This window comes from Xenopus tropicalis, chromosome 2 (genome assembly GCF_000004195.4).
Source record: "Xenopus tropicalis strain Nigerian chromosome 2, UCB_Xtro_10.0, whole genome shotgun sequence".
NCBI classification, from domain to species: domain Eukaryota; kingdom Metazoa; phylum Chordata; class Amphibia; order Anura; family Pipidae; genus Xenopus; species Xenopus tropicalis.
The window spans coordinates 30,268,368-30,283,849 of record NC_030678.2 but is presented as its reverse complement, the minus strand read 5'-3'; the positions used below and the strand labels follow the sequence as shown (position 1 = coordinate 30,283,849).

Genomic DNA, 15,482 nt, shown 5'->3' with positions numbered 1-15,482 from the left:
CGGTGTATAAGACAACTGGGTGTATAAGACGACCCCCAACTTTGGCACAGATATTTTGGGGTAAAGAAGTCTTTTTCATTCTATGGGCATTTTAAAGGAAAACATAGGCAAATGCACAGGAAATGTTCTAAAACAGCAGTGAGCCTCCATCCTACTTTCCCAGCATTCTCTTTCATAGACAGACTTGCACATTAGAGTGCAATTTTACCATTCTTGTATCCCCAATGACATAGCATAGAAAGTGTCCTAGAGGATGTAAATGTTACACTGGCATTCATACCCCGCTAACATGAGTCTGACAGACCACCGCTGAAAAACAAGTCTCGAGAAAATGTGTTATCAATTGTGCAAGTGTTAGAGAAACTCACGTAGTTTTCACGCATCTGTATCTCGCCACACGCTGCGTTTACCCGTTTGGCTGTGAGTGTGTCCGCAAAGGGTATAATTAATGCACAGGTGCGTGCGTACGTACGTACGCACGCACAGGGCACAACCAATCAAATTCTCCGCTGGCCACCAATGACGGCGGCCCTGGCCGGACATATGAGGAAGCTGCAGTACCCGGCGTATAAGACGACCCCCGACTTTGGCACAGATATTTTGGGGTAAAAAAGTCGTCTTATACGCCGGAAAATACGGTAAGTATGGTTTAACCCTACATCTAGACATGTTTAGATTTGGAGAAAACTAAAGGATACCTTCAACCTAACTTTAACTTGGAGGGGATCCATTATGGAATGGGCAGCTTCTTGCAACAGTCATTAGGTCCAATGACTCTTTCATGGTCATTCCGATGAATACGGGGGAATTTTGGGAAAACCAGGTGCAACACAATGTGCAAACACTGTTCCCCTAATAATGATCCTTTTCTAAAAACCAAAGTCAGTCCTTTTCCATGGCCTCCTCACTCACCAGGTTTAAATATCGCTCAACCTTCATAGGAAACTACCTTTCAAGAACTAGAGGATTTTCTTAGTATAATTTCTATCAAGTTTCTCTGAAACCAAAGGGTGGGCCAAATTTTTTTACTGGGAACTTAATACAGATATAGGACCCATTATCCAGAATGCTCGGGACCAAGGGTATTCAGGATAAGGGGTCTTTCCGTAATTTGGATCTCCATACCTTAAGTCTACTAAAAAATTAATGAAACATTAATTAAACCCAATAGGATTGTTTTGCATCCAATAAGGATTATTTATATCTTAGTTGGGATCAATTACAAGGTTCTGTTTTATTTCTACATAAAAAAAGGAAATCCGTTTTAAAATTCTGAATTATTTGCTTATAATGGAGTCTATGGGAGACGGGCTTTCCGTAATTCGGAGTTTTCTGGATAACGGGTTTCCGGATAAGGGGTCCGATACCTGTATTAATTAATCATGAATAATATATACTTTATATATAAATTGATATATATTTTGTACTCTGTACTTTAAATTACTAGGCTATTGGATATCACCTCAGGGGTGTAGGATCCACATGAAATCACACAACTGCAGCATCATACCTTGATATGGTTGTCCATCTGTGGTTGTATTTTGTTTGCAACATATACAGTACCCCATACTTTTATCCAAAAGGGGGAATTGCTTGACAGCAAAAGCATTGTGGCTAGCTTGCCCGTGCATTGGTTTCTCCATAGCAGGAACAACTCCCTGGGTTTTCTCTTAGGCTGCATGCAGGGCTGCCATCAGTAATCATGGTGTCCCTTACTTATAAGTTAGCAGGGCCCTCCCACCAGAGCCCCCAGGGATATCGACCATACCAACAAGTAAAATGACGCTTAATGGAGCCTTGCCTCTTCTCCACCCCAGCTACTCCCCAGTTATACTAAAACCCCACTCACAATCTGCTCAAGTACCACCCACTCCAGAATAAGCCCAGCCCATTTAGCAACTCTCAAATCAATATTTTCTATCTTGGGGTCCCGTCTGTAATGGGGCTTCTGAATGCAGAACCCACAGTTGATTCTTGATGGTAGGCATGCCTGTATGCATATGCCACAGACTTAGCACCATTTTAGTGGAATAATTAATGCTATAGTTGGCCTTAACCACTTATTAAAGTCAATGTAGTCAGTATTTTCTGCTTATACTTGCTGCATATATCAGCTTATAATGGAATAAATCAGACTAAATTGAGTGTATAACATGCCTGCTTTAAATAAATAGCACTGAGTTTACTCTGGCTAAGATGTGTGCATTAGTTCAGCATGAGTTCTACTGCAAATTAATGTAGGGAATCAATCCTATTATACCATTGCTTCAGCTGTTACTTGCTATTTGCAGAGTATTATGGCCTATAAATACTGGGTTTATAACTTATCCATTTAGATCTACTAGCACACGAGATAATCTCCTATGTAGATATTTATAAAAATATCACAGTGTGAATCCGTTATCACTGCAAGTCTTCAAACATATAGCAGATATAATGACTTTACATGCCTTGCGGGTAGTTAATCCTGCACTGACGGCAAACACACCACCTTCCAACTGCTGGGAAATAGAACTTCCATTACTCCCCCAAGGAAAGCCATGAGTTTGGCACTGCTGCTCTGCAGTCTGCTGCTCTGCAGTTACGGTCCCTGGGTTGTGATATTGTGTGATGGGAATAGGTGCATAGAGATTGTATCCATACAGGTATGGGATCCGGAATCCCGTTATACAGAAAGTTCTGAATTACGGGAAAGGCCATCTCCTGCATTATGAGCAAATAATTCTAATGTTAAAAAATGATTTCCCTTTTTCTCTGTAATAATAAAAAAGTACCTTGTACTTGATGCCAACTAAGTTATAATTCATCGTTATTGTAGGCAAGACAATCTTATTGGGTTTATGTAATGATTAAATAATCTTTTAGTAGACTTAAGGTATAGAGATTCAAAATTACAGAAAGATCCTTAACTGGAAAACCCCGGGTCCCGAGCATTCTGGATAACGCGTCCCATACCTGTACTTTTATTGTTTCCTGTTCTAATTCCTCGTTTCGTATGATATTCGGTACATGTATGGCAGCTCGACGAGGCGACCGATATAGCAAAAGGCTGCGGATATCGGTCGACACATCGATCGGCCAGTTTAAAAGATTTTGATTTTGGCGCCATTGAAGGTACCTGAGCAAAATCTATCTGATGATTCAGCCCTGAATGTCAGTGGAGGGTGGGACCATTGGTCGAACGAAATATCGGAATCGCTACGTCTATGGCCATCTTTAGGTCTATCATGTTTATACTTTTTATTTTAGGGGAATTTTAGTTCCCGGTGGGTTTGGACTGCGAGGAACAGAAGGTAAAATTCAAGCAATCACTTGGGCAAGAGAAAGAAAAATCCCCTTTCTAGGTACAGTATTTAATTTATATTGATTCTTGTATGATTTTTCTGCAATATCTACAATATAGACTTCAGAGTTTTTGGCGCTAAAAAAAAGTAAGGTTGCCACCTGCCTGGTTTTGACCTGGATAACCTGGTATTTGAGAAGGCTGTCTGGGTCAAAACTGATTGCCCTGCCCCTTTGATGTCCCTGCCCCGCCCCCTGCCTGGAGTTGCTGACAACGGAAGGTGGCAGCCCTATAAAGAGGGTCCCACCATAACACATTCTGAGAAAAACAACAGAATACAGAGGGGCAATTTCCACCTCAGTTGAAAACAGCATAATCCTAATGGTCAGTTACTACCCCTGTTAAATTAAAATATTTTAGGATGACTTTAATGAGGTGCCTACTGCGCATATCTGATTGATTTTAATTAGAGCAGAGGCTGGGAGCATGCCCACTAGGCACCTCTTTAAAGTCTTCATAGTTGGAGAGAGAAGGAGGGCTCAGAAAGCAAAAAGGAAGTCGGTAAAAGAGCAGGTCAGCTGCTTGTAATAGAGAAACAATAAATCTGCATGCAGGTAGAAAGGTATGTTATTCTGGGGGATGTTTACAGTAATTTTAGGGGATTTTAAAATAAAAGGCTTACTTATTATTTAATGGCATACATTTAATATAAGTACTTTTGTTTGTTGCAGGAATCTGCTTGGGGATGCAATTAGCTGTCGTTGAGTTTGCAAGAAATATTTTAAAAATGACAGGTGAGATGGCCGTCTTGCATGAAACTAATCTAATAAAAGTGGGATTCCTGGAGCCGCTTGCTTAGAAAATGTTACGAGTCATTTATAAATCTGGCATATTAGTTATTGAACGGAAGGCCTTCGGCCAATGTTTTTGACCTCTTGATCTTTCTTGTTTTCTTTCAGATGCAAATTCAACAGAATTTGACCCAAATACAAACAATCCTGTGGTGAGTAACATGGAGTTAGCAATGCAGGGTTTTGTTTGTTTGGTTTTAAAGAAATATTTGCTTAAAAATGTATAAGGGACTCTTATTCTTACAGCCCTAAAGGAAGGTTTCACCTTCATGTCAAATTTTAGTATGTTATAAAATGCTAATTATTAGCAAGTTTTCATATTACCTTTGTTTTTTACCATGGTTTTCTAATTATTTTCTTTCTTCTTCTGGCTCTTTCCAGCTTTCAAATGGGGGTCACTGACCCTGGCAGCCAAAAACCTATTGCTCTGTGAGGCTACAATTTTATTGTTTTTTTTTACTTTTTCTTACTTATATTTTTATTTAGGTCCTCCTCCGCTTATATCCCTGTCTCTTTTTCAAACCACTGTTTGGTTGCTAGGTTGAATTGCAGATAGCTGCTGATATTTCAAACTGGAGAGCTGCTGAACAAAACGCTAAATAATTAAAAAACTATAAATAAAAAATCAAGACTGATTGCAAAATGAACAGCCTTAACATGTACAATAACCTCAGTCGCTCGCTATGTATATAGGTGGTTGCCACTTTTCAGTTTAAGCCTCCCTTGAAGGTCCATCCTTTGGTCAGAGTCCCTCTTCTCTCATAAGATGAGTATAAATTGGTGTACCAGCTATTTACAAACACACTTGTTAAAGCCGCACACCTGTCGCTGCTATACTCACTGCAATAGTGGTGCAAGCCTTCCGTAGGACTGGCAGGTTATCAGCTATTTAGCAATAGTTTCAAAAATCTAAAGTACAGCAAATATGTATTCACCCCAAATCTCATCCCAACTGAACTTCAATCTGGGCTTTCCAGTGAAGAAAAAATTACCATTCTTCCCCTAACTGGTCTTGAGGATGAGCCCCCATGCAACTGCTCCAAGCAGACCAGAACAGAGGGGCTGCTGTAAGATCCCATAGACAGTCACTGTGTATTGGGCTGTTTGGGGGCCTCTGTGTAATTAAAATGCCAGGGCCTATTATTGAGTACTATTCCGGACCTGGCTCCAATCCCAGTAAGGGTGAAGACGCATGGAGCTACTAGTAGCAGCTACTTGTCGTGGCTATTGAAATAGACAATGCTGATCATTTACTGATAATGGTCTCTACATGTGTTTTAGCAGAGGCTATTCTCAGCATTGTCTATGGCAGGGTGTTTTCTGGCGTTTAGTAGCCATGAAAAAGTAGCTGCTACTAGTAGCTCCATGTGTCTTCACTAAGTGCTCTTAGTTAAATCCTTTTTGTATCTTTTTGAGAATTGTTTCATTGCTTTATAGCAGAAACTAAGCTCTTCCCTTATGTGTGCCACTGATATGCCTTGACGTGTGGGCTATTTCTCTCATGCCCTCCTTTTCCCAGCCTAATATGTTCAAAAATGATATTGCTTACAAAATTCTATGATAATGATATTGATTACAAAATATATATATATATAGTATCAAACATACAGGTATTTTACATGTTCCTAACAGTTATAGGAGAAAACAATGTTACTTTATACCAATGGCATTATGTCTACAGCTTCTGTATTCAATGGTAGTCTGGCCCAGTAAGGCAGAGAGAAGATATGGGTAAAACAGCAGCTTTCAAATAGTGATTGTTTTCACTCCTTTTGGTGATGCCCTCCCCCTTAGCCCTTAAGCTCACAGATAATAATATATTGCTGTTTTCAGCCATTCAGGCAATAATATAAAGAAGGAAAATCATAATTACATAGTATGTGACTTTTATGTTAAGCTTCCATGTGTATGTGGAAGAGCAAATGACCCCCCCACCCACCCAAAATTACCTTATGACTGAGCCACACAGCCCCTTGCGCTAAGGGGGGCCAGCCCCACAGTTTAGGAAATACTGCTTTAAAATAAAACTCTTATGTCTATCAGGGTTGGACTGAGCTGGCGGGCTGCTCCCCCAATGATAACTGTGGGCGCCGGTGCTCCTCCTCCCATAGTAGCCACAAAGAGGTAGTGCGATATGTGGGGGGGGGGGGGGGTAAAGGGGGTATAGCAGCTCCAGACTGGGGTGGGGGACCCCCAGGTGGCAGTCACAGTCCAACACTGTTATGTCTATTGTAAAAAATGCTGATTGGTTTCCCAGCAAAGCAGTAATTATGCAGAGTCTACATTTGCATTGCTCCTAGTCATGGCTGTGTTCTTTTTATCCGCACCCGCTGGTGCTTCACTGCTGAGATTTTTCTCCTTTTTTTAATCCAATTTTTAGTTAGAATTTTGTAGGAGACATTTTTAAAGTTTCCCTTCTATACACAATGATTGCCCAAATATGTTCAGTATCATATAAACTAAAATAATACAGCTGTTATTTTTTTAATTATATTTGATTTATTTTCTTTTTTTTTTTCTCTGCCTCTGTTTAACATGATATTGAGAATGTAAGCAGGATGTTAGACAATCACCACTAAATTAGTTACTTCTCTTTCTATACAGGTTATATCCTATTTAAAGTATCTGTTCATTCTCTAAGGAAATAGCACTTACTGTTTATGCAGAAATAAATTGATTGTGAGGGCAAAACAAGGCTTTTGTCCTAACCAAGGCCATAATTCTGTGCTGCTGTAGATAAGCCATTCCTTTTGTTAAGCATTAGGAATCAGCGACTGGTCTGAATAATATCCCACTGATCATGAGCTTCCCTGTAGAACTAGTGATGAGGACTTTCCCCAGAACAATGAAAGATCCAGCGATCAATAAGCAGCTGTGTTCTGCCTCTTACAAGGAAATTGCCCCAGATGCTCAGATATCTATTAGACCTATCATTTCCACTCTACTGTTCCAAGTACCACCTAGTTGTTAGATTATATTATATATTGGTGAACATGAAAACATGAAATAGAAGACCCACTGAAATTGTCTTGGAATACAGTTTGCATTCTATTAATACAGTTATAGGATCCATTATCTGGAAACCCTTTATGCGGAAAGCTCTGAATTACAACAAGGACATCTCCCATAGGCTACATTTTAATTATTTTACATTTTTCAAAGTTTCCTTTTTCTCTGTAGTAATGAAATAGTACAGTGTACTTGATCCCAACTAAGATATAAGTATTCCTTACTGGAGACAAAAACAATCCTATTGGGTTTATTTAATACTGAAATAATTTTTAGCAGACTTAAGCGATTTGGTCACACGAAAAATCTTTCCCACCCTCCACTGATGTTCAGGGCTGAATCGTCGGATATGGAGGCAGAAACAATAGAAGTTCTACCTCCTTCTGCCGATTCAGCCCTGAACGTAGATTTTGCTCAATGGCGCCCGATCAAAATCTTTTAACCTGGCCAATTAACGAGTCGACCGATATCCGCAGCCTTTTGCGATATTGGTCGCCTCGTCAAGCCGCCATGCGTGTATGGCCAGCTTTAAAGTGATCCAAGTAAAAGAAGAACCCCTTATCTGGAATACCTCATGTATTGTGGATAACAGTAAAAAAAATTTGAATTGTTTGATTAAAATGGAGTTTACGGGAGATGGCCTTTTTGTAATTTGGAGAGTCCTAGATAACGGGTTTCTGGATAACAGATGCCGTACCTGTATATAGACATTTTTACCCATGATGGGCTATTTCCAAAACAATTCTGACACAGAAGAAAAAGAAAAATAACATCTTATTGGTTTACATATTTCTTGAAGTCCCTTGGTACAGGCAAGTGAATGCCCAGATGTTTGGTTTTACTCAAGTGATAAGTGTTTGAGAAAAGGGTTTGGGAAATATTAGCAGGCTTGGCAGGGCAGTTACATATGCCTAATCCTTTGGGGCAGGGAAGAGACGCTGCTAGATCGTGCCAATACAGTCCTACACAGGTAGCCCATGTTTTTTTCACTCTAAGGGCAAAAAATCGTAAAATCGTGCAAGTTGCCCCGAGAGGAAACTTGCGCGCTTTCAGTGAAATCGCGCCACCGCGTATGCCATCCCACCAGCGATTTACATTTTCGCCGGTGGGATGGCTTTTCGGGGAGATTAGTCGCTCAAGACAGAGCCCTAAATGTTATGATCAAACTTGTCATTGTTGTCTTCCATTCAGGTGTGCGGCAAATTACATGTCTTAGTAAAGCAAACAGCACACATATATTATATATATATATATATATATATATATATATATATTTCTATAAAAATGCCAATCTTTGCATAGTGTTTGCTCTGAGGGTGAAAGAAAAGGTATATTTTTAACCACCCCTTTTTGGTCTTATTGTGATTACCTGATTTTGTTTTTTTCCTAAGTCACCTTAAAGGAGAACTAAAATGTATCTAAAGAAGTAGGGTAGAAATGTTGAGCATTATGTTTTTGGCTTCTGTACCAGTGCAATAAAGTGCCTCTTTGTGCCCCCAAAGATGCCCCAGTAGCCCCCCATCTTCTTTTCTGCTGATTCATTGCACATGCTCTGTGCTGCTGTCACTTACTGAGCTTAGGGACCCACTCACACTATACTGTATGTATAGAATATATATGTCACACGGCTGATTAGTAATTTATTCAGATTCACATTACCTGGCAGCACAGAAACCAGTGCAGTTAGCATCAGAATATAATAATGAGCCCTGTAGCATCAGCTTATATGACAGACAAACCTCATTTTCTACTTAGCTAAGCTTAGCTTCTCAACAGCTGCCCAGAGCCCACTGAGCATGTAGAGTGTCACTGACACTAACAAAATCCAAGATAGGGTGCTTCTGTGACAATTTTGAAGGCTTTTATCATTACTGTTATAGAGATACTAAACCTTTAGGCTGGTGCTTTTAGTTTAGTATATACAATACATATATATACATATACATATAGGATTTTATAACTACATTTATTTTAAGTGTACAGTATGTATCCTGAAGCATGACTGAAAATGCAGGTTCAACACAGCTTCACTGGTTTCCAACTACTCTGTGTTTTTGCTAAAAGTTCCTTGTGACTAGTTCCTTGTGACTAGTTCCTTGTGACTAGTTCCTTGTGACTAGTTCCTTGTGACTTGTTTAGCATAGCTTATGATGGATATATTTGCATTCCAAATGATTGTATAATTCTTTCTTTCTTATACTAGAGCCTGTTATTACATCTGAAACTGTCCTTCACTTTTTGTGCTGTCAGTGTTATATGTTACTCCTCCTTCTACAAACTCATTTATTTCTCAATAGCAGTTTTTACAGACTTTGTGTACAGAAACCTAATGTAATTGCACAGTGCACTTGTGCTTCTGTTTCGGAACGCCGTCTTGGCACAGGTTCCAATGCAGTGTTTAACTCATACTCTTACTCTTACACATAAAAATGCATTCACGGTTGTGGCCAAAAATTCCATCTCCTTTGCACTTCTTTAGATTTGAGCAACTACAAAATTTTGGAATTGACAGAGTCAGGTTTCCATTATACTTTGTTCCACTCTTAAAATTACAGAATTTTTGCAATTTAGGATATAATAAATCCCTTTTTAGTCCTGAAATAAATGGCATCTATAAAATTGTTGACCCTGGACTTGAAAAGAATAAGTGGAGATTTTGCTGACATGGCCACATGTGGCCACATCACCAAATGAACAGATCTGTCAGTGTATGGCCAGCTTTAGTCTGGTACATGGTGCAAAGCACAGAAACAACTCCAGATAGGCTAGGCATGGAACTCTAATTCCCATATGTAATAAACGGCACTAAGTTTGCCCAGGAGCAGTAACCAATAGCATCCAATGATATGTTTTTAAACAGGTGACCAGTGAATGCTTTCTGCTGATTAGTTGCTATGGGCTACTGCTCCTGGGCAAACTTAGTGTCTTTTATTGCATAACCCCATAACAGTTTATATTCTGAGGCCCTTAGCATTCATTCTTTTGTGTCTAGCACTTAGTAAATGGACTCTAATCACATTGTTACATTTTCTAAACATATTTTCTACTCTTATAAACCAAGCCGTATTCTGATTTCAAACCTAAGAAATAAAATGTTAATTGCATTCCCTGCACACAGATATGCATTACTAAGCATCCTCAAAGGAAGAAATATACATTTTGACAGCAGCCTTATGACATACAATACCTCAGGGGTTTGCAGTAAGTCTAGCAAGATTTTATTTTTCAAAGCAGCAGCTTCTCAACCTGTATTAGATGTCAAGCCATAGAGATCAGCGCACACACAGGGTGGCATTGAGGGATAGGTAATTGGCACCTTCTAGTACAGTTTGCAAAATTCCGCTCATCAAACTAAAGAAATGTGGGATCTGACACCTTGAAATTCAGGAATCTAGAGCCGTGTTTAATCCGCTTGTAGTTGAAGTACAAGACTAAAAATAACAAGACACATATTCACTAAAACAAAACAAAGTTTCTATTACAAATAAGAACCTTTCATTCTCACACATTAGCCAACATTAGCTAGGTATTTGTAATTAATGATGAGCTAAACTAAACCTCAGGAAAACAGAATCACAAATGGAAACGGCTCTGGGATAATGATCAGGAATCCTCATGGTATGGTTTGATTACTTTTTTACTGTTTTAGGTGGGTATTTCTTGCTAAACGAGCGGATTGCAACATGTATGGCCTTTAGTGCTGTGTAAAAAAAACAGTAATTGGTGATTAGTTCACAATGGGGAAAATTGTCATATCATTGTTTTAATAGCTGCTCCTCTGGGGCAGGGACCGATGCAAGTGATGTATGATATCTGTAAAGTGCTATGGATATGTCAGCCCTATATAAATAACAGAATAGATAAAAAATAAATCCACATGCTTCTTTCTTGCAGGTCATTGACATGCCGGAACATCATCCTGGTGACATGGGAGGAACAATGAGACTGGGGAGAAGAAAAACTGTGTTTAAAACAAGTGATTCGGTCATAAGTAAGTATCTGTAGCTAATGTGTGTTGTGTACTGTAATGTGGGCTACAAAGCATATTGCCTTTGCTAACCATTACGAGGTCCATTGGTTTTAGAAGTCTCACCCATACTTGCACCCCAATTTATTCATGCGCTGAGAAAAGTTCTCTAAAGTCACACAATCCATACAACTTGCATCTTATATAGCTTTACATATTACAGCAAAATGTACATGAAAGGGGTAGTTTACCTTTAAGTTAATTTTTGATATGTTATAGAATGGCCTATTCACAGTGATTGGTCTTTATTATTATTTTTTTTTTTATGTAGTTTTTAAATTATTTGACTTCATTTTCTACATCTATCCAGCTTTCAAATGGGGGTAATTGACCCAACAGCTAAAAAATATTTCTCTTTGAGCTTACAATTTTATTTTTGTTACTTTTAATTCTTCATTGTTCTGTTCAGGCCACCTCCTATTCATATTGCAGTCTCTCATTTAAACCAGTGCCTTTTTGCTAAGGCAAACAAGATAGCTGCTGAAATTCCAAACTGTAGAGCTGGTGAACAAAAAGCTTAATAACGGAAAACCAATTGCAGATTGTCTCAGAATATCCTTGTCTACACCATACTACCCCTTTAAATAGAAGGTTGAAGTTACCTAGCAATCATGCAACCATAAAGTCATTGCAATTCCAATCCCAACAGGCACAGAACAAAAAGTGAAATAAAGTAAAATTGAAATAAAATTATTATGAATAAATGGCAGTAATCTTGGAATGCCACTCCTTTCATCATACTAAAACGTAATTTTAGGTGAGCCGCTCCTTAGCTACCGTTAATACTGCATGGTGGGAACAGGCTATAAAAACCAGTTATGTTTTTAGCAAAGGTAATTTAATACCTTGTTCCTAAACGAGCATAAATTTGTGTTGGTTTAAAAACAATCCTTTTGGGTTTTGTAAAGTTAGGAGGAATTCTATTGGACTGCAGTAGTTGCTTTGCTTTTATTTTTAAATGTTTAACTTCAAGCTCGTCTTTTAATTTCAGAGAAACTTTATGATAATTACGAGTTTGTAGAAGAGCGACATAGACACCGCTATGAGGTAAGCATCTTATAATCCATGTTGTACCTTACAAGTGTGACCCTGCAGGTTGTGCCATATTTATACATCACTAGAGCTAGGCTGGCTCCTCGCAGGTCCCTGATACTATATGTTTATTGTTTGTCTCACTGTAAATCAGTACAAGATGATATTGGCTGTGGTTGGCCAGGGTTTATTTAATCTAACAAATGCTGAATCTTCCACAAAAGATTCAGCTATATAGCAAACTGTAGTTAGCCTATACAGATTGCATACACAGCGCGAAGGCTAGCCCGTAGGGCAGGCAAAATGGATAGGGCCCCATTGCAGCCTGCATCCTCCGCAGCATTGGAACGATACTTGCATTCCTCCTCCTCTCGCCCCTCATCAGTTTAGCACCAACTGTGTTTGTGCTCCGAAACACAGTGCAGAAACCTGTGGCAATTCTGCAAGGCAGATAGTCAGTGTGCAGAATTCCAAACCAATTTCTGGATTCTGTGCATCCCTAGTTAAACTGGTGGGTAGAAGAAGAAGGGAATTTGCTTTTAGTTATATCCACAATCATCTTCTTATCCTGTAGTAATAACATACCTGTTTTCCATCCCCCACTGTATTTTAAGGAGGTGGTCCACCTTTAAATTAATTATTAGTATATTATATAATGTGCTATTTCTAGCAACTTTGCAATTGGTCTTCATTATTTACTTTTTATAGATTTTAAATTATATTTTTATATCCTTTAAATTAAAAGAACATTTTAGTCATAAAAGAAAAAATTGTGTAAAAAGCAAAAAAGAGTTGTTTGCATAATGAGTTCAGCACTTCATTTGGCACCAACTACATACACGGCACCCCTCATGCTCCAAAGTAGGTGCAGTCAGCAAATTGGCAAATACAGGTATGGCACCTGTTATCTAAATGCTCAGGACCTGGGGTTTTCCGGATAAGGGACCTTTGCGTAATTTGGATCTCCATATATTGTCTGCTAAAAATCTTTTAAACATAATTAAACCCAATAGGACTGTTTTGCCTCCAATAAGGATTAATTGTATCTTAGTTGGGATCAAGTACAAGCTACTGTTTTATTATTACAGAGAAAAAGGGAATCATTTTTACACATTAGGATTATTTACTTATAATGGACTCTGTGGGAGATGGCCCTCATGTAATTTGGAGCTTTCTGGATAATGGGTTTCCGGATAATGGATCCCATACCTGTCCTGAAGCCCAGTGTTGTAAAACAGCCGAGAGGAGGCTTCAGGAACATTGGGAGACTGTGGCACATCAGTAATGTTCTGGACTCAAAAGTATGCAGAACCTTTATATTGTACAGTATCTGTGTTACTGACCTCTCCTCTGCATATTCATCAGCAAAATTACAATTATTCTATAAACAATTATGGAACCAAAGACTTCTCTTTCACTAAATATATATATATTTTAATTAAATTAAAAAATATATGTAATACAACATTGAATTGCCACAGTTCCCCTACATCCTGTAGTGCAGAGGGTGCTCAAAACAGCCCGAGGGTAAGATATAGCATTAGTGACCTGCAGATCTTTATACCCCTGGTACCAAAGCTGGGCGACTTGTACAACAATGTTTTCATGGATTAATAACCTATTTTTTTGCCTGATTTACTCATAAACTCTAGGCCAGCAGTTTCCAAACTGTGGGGTTGGTCCTCTTTGGGGTGCTTGTAGCTGTAGTAGGGGGGCTTGTAGCTTAAAGGAGAAGGAAAGGCTAAGTTAGAAAGGCTAACATTTTGGCACCCCCAAGTAACTTAGATCGCTTACCTTTTACCCTGGGTTGGTGCCCCTGTTAGGAGAAAACAGCACCAGCCCAGGGTTCCTGTAGCGATGTGCTTCCTCCTTCCTTTTTCTTATGCCGGCGAAATCCGTGGGCCGGCGCATGCGAATAGGAAGTAGGAAGCGCTCGCTGCTACCCCGGGCTGGTGCTGTTCTCTTCGTACAGGGGCACCAGCCCGGGGTAAAAGGTAAGAGATCTAAGTCACTTGGGGGTACCTAACATTTTGGCCCCCTCAAGTGACTTTGCCTTTCCTTCTCCTTTAATGAGCTAAGTAGGGCCCTGACCAAATGTCGGACATTCAGTTGGGACCCAGGCCAAAGGTTGGGCCTTGAAGTGGAGCTTGAACTAAAAACATTTGGCAATGACTGCTCTAGACAAACATGAGCTAATTTTTGGGACATAGTATGCACCGACATAGAGTTGCCCCATTTTATTTTCTAAATGCATCAGTTAATATACAAGCTTCTACATTCCTGCTGTTGTCTAAGAAAAAAAAAAAAAAAAAAAGCTCCAAAAAAGTTCCCAATTTGCTACACATCTCATAGCCATAAATGTCAATCAAGTAAATAACCAAATTTACTTACTTGGGGGTTCATATTGTCTTTATATAATGTATACACAGTCTTTTTCAGACCAATGGCTGTTATACAAAGGTTATAGATAGTACCTAAATGTTTTATACAGTTTAATAGCGCTTGGCATTCTGTTTCTTTTCTCCTATGCTTTCACAAGTAGCTTTCAGATGAAAAATAACATTCTTCTTAAAAATATCTATTCTGATCAACCATTAAAAGTGACAGCATTATTTCAGCTCTAGGGCCAGAATCATCCCATTATTACAACTCAACATAATTCTTCTTAAGGTTATTATGGGATTTATTTATGGGACTTATTATCTGGAAATCCTGTAACCAGAAGGGCCCAAAACTACAGCATTGCATTTCCCAAAGTGTCCTAATGAATCAAATTCTTCTCTTTTGACTTTGTCTCTGTAATAACACAGCAGTTCTTATGCTTGATCTAAGCTGTAGAAATCCACAGGGGGTAAAACAATTTTATTGAGTTTTTTAATGTCTAATTGTTTTCAGTAGCCTCAAGGCATGGTGTTCTGTTTTTATGGAATAGTGCCCAGGCCCCAAGCCTTCTGAATTATAGATCCCACACCTGCATGTATAACAACTAAACCTCTTGGTGAGTAAACAGAATAAGCATACTCAATTTCCATAGGGGTTCTTCTAACTTCTTATGCATGGCCCTGTAGAACCCATAGCTGCATATATTTAGGGAACAAACGCCTTGGGAGTCCTCCTCTACAGCTTTTATATCCTGGAAGAATTTTTATTGATTTAAATAGAAACATAATAGAGATGAGATTTAGTGACCCACAACCTGCGGGACCAGGTGGGTTGGGCGTTAAAATTTGAGCGACCATTGCAGGTTCAGGTTAGATGCAGTTCCAACTGTTTTTTTTGG

The 15,482-nt window shown here is 39.0% G+C and overlaps 1 protein-coding gene across 5 annotated transcripts in view; it reads left to right on the top strand.

Moving 5' to 3' along the window:
* The window catches only part of ctps2 (CTP synthase 2), a 61,008-nt gene that overhangs the window by 30,455 nt on the left and 15,071 nt on the right, over positions 1-15,482 (top strand). For all 5 annotated transcript variants that reach the window (XM_031895703.1, XM_012956488.3, XM_031895701.1 and 2 more), the window contains 5 exon segments: positions 3,250-3,344; positions 4,015-4,077; positions 4,243-4,286; positions 11,038-11,134; positions 12,162-12,217. In XM_031895703.1, the coding sequence (XP_031751563.1) occupies positions 3,250-3,344; positions 4,015-4,077; positions 4,243-4,286; positions 11,038-11,134; positions 12,162-12,217 (355 nt within the window).